Source organism: Babylonia areolata, chromosome 23, assembly GCF_041734735.1.
Source record: "Babylonia areolata isolate BAREFJ2019XMU chromosome 23, ASM4173473v1, whole genome shotgun sequence".
Classification (NCBI taxonomy): Eukaryota; Metazoa; Mollusca; class Gastropoda; order Neogastropoda; family Buccinidae; genus Babylonia; species Babylonia areolata.
In genome coordinates this window covers 18960426-18967925 of record NC_134898.1, presented here as the reverse complement: position 1 = coordinate 18967925, position 7500 = coordinate 18960426, and the positions used below count along the sequence as shown (strand labels likewise).

Genomic DNA, 7500 nt, shown 5'->3' with positions numbered 1-7500 from the left:
CAACAAGAACAAAAAGAAGAACAATAAAAACAACAACAACAAGAACAAAAAGAAGAACAATAAAAACAACAACAAGAACAAAAAGAACAATAAAAACAACAACAACAAGAACAACAAGAAGAAGAACAAGAAGAACAAGAAGAAACACAACAACAACAACAACAACAACAGAAAAACGAAAACAAGAAGAGGAAGAAGAACAACAACAACAACAATAAGAAGAAAAAGAACAATAAGAAGACGAAGAAGAAGAAGAAGAAGAAGCAGAAGAAGAAGGCCAGACTTGAAAGAGCAGTACCTCCTGTATCTGTGACCGGAAGGTGGTGGTGAACTGTGGCGGGAAGTCATCAGTCAGGTTGACGTTGATGGTGATGGTACGCTGAGAAAACAACACACGGCACAACACACAGCAATGAAGCTTGTCACCCAATGCCCTGCACATTACCTCTCTCCATACGAACGGCGACAGAGACGACGCTAACAGCGTTTCACCCCAATTACCATCATCAAAATATTGCAAGCGGAAGGCTCTTATACTGAAGAGGTGAATGTTGACAAAGAATACCACAATTCTGACGACGGAAACTAAAGGTTGGGTCATTCAGACACCCACTGGACATCCGAGGGGTCTGTGTAGAGGAGAAGAGAGGACTGGCCGTACTGAGTGAGTTAACTCAGTCCCAGCAAAACTAGTTATTAGCAGTGGGATGCAGACAGCACCGCTTGAGCGAGACAAAAAGTATAAGAAATTAAAGAATAAAAAAAAGAAAAAAAGAAAAGAAAAAGAAACGCGCAAAGTAATACAAAACAACAAATACATACTCAAACACGCATACTCACACTCACACATACACACACACACTCACACACACACACACACACACACACACACACACACTTTCACTTACTCGTATGCGTACACAGTAATCCCCCCCTCCCCCTCCTCCCACTCGATTTTTTTCCTTCCCTCGTCTAATATCACTTACAGTGAAAAGACGTTAAACTAAAGAACGAACGAACACACACGCACACTCAGGGCACGACACACACACATACACACATGGTTATACACACATGCGCGTGTGTGTATGCATGTACACGCACACACATACCGTTTGGAACTGGTCTTTGCAACGAAGGAACACTTTCCATTGTAGACCTTGGTTCAAAAAATCGTCACACAGCTCCTGCAAAACACACACACACACACACACACACACACACACACACACACACACACACACACACATCATGAAACAACTAGAACTGAAGAAAACTAAAATCAAACCATTATTATTATTATTATTATTATTTATTTCCAGTCAAAAAAGACAATTCACGGAAGGAAAAAAAAGGACTGATTAATTGCATGGGTATATGTCTAATGCATGTTTATGTTATGCTGAACATTTTATCTAAAAAGATATTTTTTTTATTATTCATGTACAAGGTTTCAATGCACTTTTTGCGTGTGTATGTGTACCGTCATTTAACTTTTGTCAAATCTTTCCTGTTTTTTGTTGTTGTGTTTATATACTGTGTTTTTCTTTGTAGTTATCAAACTAATGATTTATCAATATTTTCTTTTTACTCCAATGCTAACATTTATAAAGCTGTAATGAAAAGTGGTAAAAAAAAAAAATAGAACCTGCAACTAGACAACGCTGAAATCAGTCAAAATGACACTTGAATATAACCAGTCATCAGGAAATGAGAAGATTGTATTTAGAGGTGTATTTCAAGCAATGACTGTAGATGTGACATAAGTGACATAACATGGAAATATACCTAGTAACAGTCCGAGAAACCACGGTAGAGTACCCACGGAAGTTATTAAGACATGAAGCCAAATACGGAGCAGTTAAAGTCTTAACTCCCGAGAGCAAGGTTTCGGTTGCGCCCCTTTTCTCTGCATTCAAATTTTGTATTACGTGTAGCTGACACATTTTGTACTTTCCAAAGTCAATTCAGGTCTAGATTGGAAGCTGCTAGGCAAATCTCGCTCTCTGCCATAAATGAAGCCAAACCGTAGCTTTATTAGGCTTTTATTTTGAATAAACCTTCACCGACGTCACAGTGTCAGACTCTGGTGAGAAACTGGCTTGATTCAAATCGCCCGCCATTTATAGTCCGGTTCAGGCTTTAACGATTTTTGAAAATCCTCGATCTTAGGGTTTTAAATCGATACACGAAACAAAAGATAATAAACAAGAAGGGGCGGGGGGGAGAGGGTGGGTGGGGGGGGGGGGGGGGGGGGGGGCACAACTACCTGCACGTTATTCGATGCTTTATGACTGCATATGTATATTAATTAACAGGTGATAATTTTGCATGGCATCGATATGGTTCAAAACGATTTCTTTCCGTTCTCTGGGGCTGGGTGGAAACAGACCCGGCACAGCAGTTACGCCCCCTGTAAGTCCACGATTTCTCTCAGTGAGTGAGTGAGTGAGTGAGGGAATGAGTGTGTATGTGTGTGTGTTTTCTTATGTGTGTTTACTTGGCTGGTTGATTCGGTCTTCTTTCACTCTTTATATATATATATATATATATATATATATATATATATAAACATTTCCATGCTCAAAGTGTCTTCTATGAAACTGAGAATCTGTTTTCAGTACAGTCTTGCATGCGAAAGGATGCTGACACAAACAGATGAACAGGTGAGCAAGCATGAAATGAAGAACATTCTAAATAAATGTGACAGAAAAGGCTGTATCACAACAAATACCAAAACCACTTGGCCCAGTTTTCACGCTCCTTTCGTGAGGGTAAGGCAATGTGAAATAACTTTTTTTTTTTTTTTATTTTTTTTGCCATCACATCTATGTAGAAAGTTGAATCATTTTGATATTATTCCCAACAACCAGGAAATATTCGGTTTAAATCATATTAAATTACATTATATTATATTGCAACATCATGTTTTATTTCATTTTATCTCATATTTCTGTTTGTGTTATACACATTGCCTGAATTTCGTTGTTTGTTGTTGTTATTGTTGTTGTTGTTGTCGTTGTTGTTGTTGTTGTTGTTCTTGTTGTTGTTGTTGTTCTTGTTGTTGTTGTTGTTGTTGTTGTTCTTCTTCTTCTTCTTCTTCTTCTTCTTCTTCTTCTTCTTCTTCTTCTTATTATTATTATTATTATTATTATTATTATTTTATTTTATTATTATTATTCGTTCATGAGCTGCAACTCTCAAAGTGAGAGAAATCGTAGGGATTGCGAGAAATCGTGGGATTACACCCCTTGTTTTACTCCAGCTGACGGCGACAGGTGATTAGCACGACAGTTCACGGGGTATAATGAAACTGTCCGCGAATCTCGGGTGTTCCTGCCGGGCTGAATAATTATTATACAGCTGGTGTGACCGTCCTCCAAAACTCAGAACAGGAATTGAAATGAAAGGAGAGGGGAGGGGTGTCCTTTACCTGTTGTTACTTGTGAGGCTATGTTTACCTCGGCTATGTTACCTTGCATATGTGGATTGTTGCCTCGGTAAGCAAGCGAGCGAGAGAGAGAGAGAGAGAGAGAGAGATTTCGCGGCCGTGATTGTATGTTTTGTTTCCCAGCAATGTGATAATGAAGTGGTTGTTTGGTTTGAACAAAGGACACAGGACATTCCTGAGCAATATGCACACCGTGAGCTACTACACAATGCAATATCAGAATGTTCCCTGTGAGAAATTATTAAAGTGATGTTGTGCAAAAATATAAAGCACAAGTTTGAAATATTGTTTGAACAAATATGATTTCATGGTGGAACAGTAATGGAGATATCCAAAACCAAATCCCTAGTGTGCAAATGTTCGGAAGCCATGCGTCTTGTATCTTAACGCGGGATTTCAAACATGCGGATGGCACGATACACAGCGGCCCCGTGTACACCGTGCATCCAGTGTCCGGAGAACAACCCACGGCAGCAGGGTAAATGTCCTTGGCAAATCTCATGTACAATAATAATACACTTCGATAGCGAAAGGGATGCACACAGCAAAAATGAGATCAAGAAAAAAAAAGGTGGTTGTGCACTGTGGCGACGCGCTCTCTCCGGACGTTCACAAACAGAAGACAGAAGACTGATGGGTCACGTAACAAACAGAAGACAGAAGACTGATGGGTCACGTAACAAACAGAAGACAGAAGACTGATGGTTCACGTAACAAACAGAAGACAGAAAACTGATGGGTCACGTAACAAACAGGAGACAGAAGACTGATGGGTCACGTAACATACAGAAGACTGATGGGTCACGTAACAAACAGAAGACTGATGGGTCACGTAACAAACAGAAGACAGAAGACTGATGGGTCACGTAACATACAGAAGACTGATGGGTCACGTAACAAACAGGAGACAGAAGACTGATGGGTCACGTAACAAACAGGAGACAGAAGACTGATGGGTCACGTAACAAACAGGAGACAGAAGGCTACTGGGTCACGTAAGAAAACGCTAAAAAAATCAAACCAAATATACCAAAGAATATAAAACCATAAATCTTCTCTTCTTCCTTGTTCGTGGGCTGCAACTCCCACGTTCACTCGTATGCACATGAGTGGGTTTTTACGTGTATGACCGTTTTTACCTCGCCTTTTAGGCAGCCATACTCCGTTTTCGGGGGTGTGCATGCTGGGTATGTTCTTGATTCCATAACCCACCAAATGCTGACATGCATTGCAGGATCTTTAACGAGCGTATTTCATCTTCTGCTCGCGTATACACACGAAGGGGGTTCAGGCACTAACAGGTCTGCACATTTGTTGACCTGGGAGATCGGAAAAATCTCCACCCTTTACCCACCAGGCGTCGTTACCGAGATTCGAACCCGGGACCCTCAGAATGAAAAGCCAACGATCTAACCACTCGGCTATTGAGCCCGTAAAGATAATACGAGAGGTTAAAAGCCCCAAAGCTTTTTCACGGCCACGAGAACAATGAATTATATTTCACAGTGCCTTGGGCTTGGCGCTTCCTCAGCGGACGCGTGACCACCGGGCCCCCCAGTCCACGTACCTGCTGGTCGTCCAGGCGGAAAGAGTCGTTGAGGTAGAGAGTTCCCTGTGTGAAGCCGATGAAGGGAGGGGGCTGGGGGCTCTTGAAGCGGACCAGTTCCACGCTGTCCTGGAGCGGTAGCGTCAGCAGTGTGGTGCCTGGAACACAGCCCTTCAACCTCCGCTACATCCATCCATCAGTTGATTCTCCGGTTGTGATGATGTTCGTGATGATGATGATGATAATGATGATGATAGTGACGATGATGATGATGCCACTACCACCATCACGACTACTACTACTGCTACTGCTGCTGCTACGACTACTATTTGCGCAACCAGTACCACTACTACTGCTGCCGCTACTTCATGCTGCTGCTACTACTACTACTACTACTGTTGCAGCAGCTGCTGCTGCTATAATCACTGCTACTGCTACTGCGGCTGCTATAGCTGCTACTTATACAACTACCACAATTGCTGCTGCTCCTGCTGCTGCTGTACTACTACTACTACTACTGCTGCTACTACTACTACTACTACTTCTAAGAATGGCGGTGATTATAATCATAAAGACAACGACGATAACGATGATAAGGAGGAGAAGATGTGTGACAATTAATCTATCATGAACAGTGTGTGTGTGTGTGTGTGTGTGTGTGTGTGTGTGTGTGTGTGTGTGTGTGTGTGTGTGTGTGTGTGCATGCCTGCATGTGTGTGTGCGCACGTGTGCGTGTACATGTGTGTATGTGTTTGTGCGCGTGTGAATGTGCACGCTTGTGTGTGCGTGTGCGTGTGCGTGCGTGCGTGCGTGCGTGCGTGCGTGTGTGTGTGTGTGTCTGTCTGTCTGTCTGTCTGGTCTGTGGCTGTGTGTGCGTGCGTGTGTGTGTGTGTGTGTGTGTGTGTGTGTGTGTGTGTGTGTGTGTCCGTGTCTCTGTGTGTGTGTGTGTGTGTGTGTGTGTGCAGGAGGGGGATGAGAATGCAAGGGGGTGTTGTTGAATCACCGCGCAGGTGACATTTCAACGGATTTATTGGAACATCCCGCAGTGTGTGTGTGTGTGTGTGTGTGTGTGTGTGTGTGTGTGTGTGTGTTTGAGTGTGTGTGTCTGTATGTGTGTGTGAGTGTGCGTGCGTGCGGGTGCGTGTGTGTGTGTGTGTGTGTGTGTCTGTGGCTGTGTGTGTGTGTGTGTGTGTGTGTGTGCGCGCGCGCTCGCGCGTGCATACGTGCGTGCGTGCGTGTGTGTGTCTGTGTCTGTCTGTGGCTGTGTGTGTGCGTGTGTGTGTGTGTGTGTGTGTGTGTGTGCGCGCGCGCGCGCCCGCACGCGTTGGTGCGTTCGTGTGTGTAGGAGAAGGGGTGGGGCGGTGCAGCAGGTGACATATTGACGGATCTGTCAGAGCATTCTGCACCTGGGGACGACCATGGCCTATAACCTGCAGGTGTTGGGCACAGGGCGTAATCGTCACAGCCCGGCACATTGGCTGCGGCTTCAGTTTTGTTTCTTTTTCTGACATCTTTTTTTTTTTTTTTTTTTTTTTTTTAATCCTCTCCCCTTCTTTCTGCTTGGTTGTGATAAGAAACTCTAGGGAGAGCTGGACAATACAACAAGGCCTTCAGAGAAGAAGCCCCCCCCTCAGTCAAGTGTTTCGGCCCTTAACTCCTTACACTCTAAGGGGGCCGGGCCGCACCCAGGTCATGACTCCTGGATGCCCTTCTATCGCTGCCTTGTATTCATTTATCTGCTTTATTTATTGATTTCATTTCCTTAGTCATTCATTCAAGAATTATTCACTTATCTATCTTCTTGGTTATTCAGTTATATACTTTTTTTTAAAGAATTTAATTTACTTATTTGTTCATTCAATATTATATTCTCTTATTTATTTATTTACTTATCATTTATTCATTTCATTTGCGAATTTATTCATTCACTATTTCATTCACTTATTTATTCATTTGGTTGATATCTGTTTATATATTTGTCTATGTTATTTCCTTATTTATTCATCCAATATCTTCTACACTTGTTCATTTATTTTTTTTTCGGTTATTCAGTTATGTATTAAGTGGGTTTGAAAAAGAATTAGTTTATTATTTAGTTATTCATATAGAAGAAGCAAAAGTACGAGAACAAGAACATCAACGATGACGACACAACGCATAACATCCAGAATCAGGTACTGACCATTCGCTGACCCTTCCTGGACCAACAGGGCAGATGGCAAAGTGGTCAGGTCACACGCTTCTCCTTGACCTTGGCTAAACCCCGGCAGTAAGCAGACAACTGAGGAAAGAAAATGAGAAGAAAGTTAGGATGTTTTCTGACTTTGGCAAATATTGTTTTGTTTGTGAGTGTATATGTGGTGTGTTTAGGTGTGTTGAGGTGTTGTGTGTGTGTGTGTGTGTGTGTGTGTGTGTGTGTGTGTGTGTGTGTGTGTGTGTGTGTGTGTAACGGATGTATTTGTGTGCGCGTATGTGAATCTTTGTGTGTTAATGCGTTTGTGTG

General features: G+C 42.6%; 1 protein-coding gene across 4 annotated transcripts in view; it reads right to left on the bottom strand.

Annotated features, from left to right (window-relative positions):
* LOC143298169 (uncharacterized) overlaps nt 1-7500 on the bottom strand; it is a 46628-nt gene that overhangs the window by 23074 nt on the left and 16054 nt on the right. For all 4 annotated transcript variants that reach the window (XM_076610913.1, XM_076610914.1, XM_076610912.1 and 1 more), the window contains 4 exons: nt 7180-7278; nt 5019-5155; nt 1113-1187; nt 299-379 (listed from right to left, as the gene is read on the bottom strand). In XM_076610913.1, coding sequence (XP_076467028.1) covers nt 299-379; nt 1113-1187; nt 5019-5155; nt 7180-7278 — 392 coding nt within the window. The remainder of the gene's footprint in view (nt 1-298; nt 380-1112; nt 1188-5018; nt 5156-7179; nt 7279-7500) is intronic.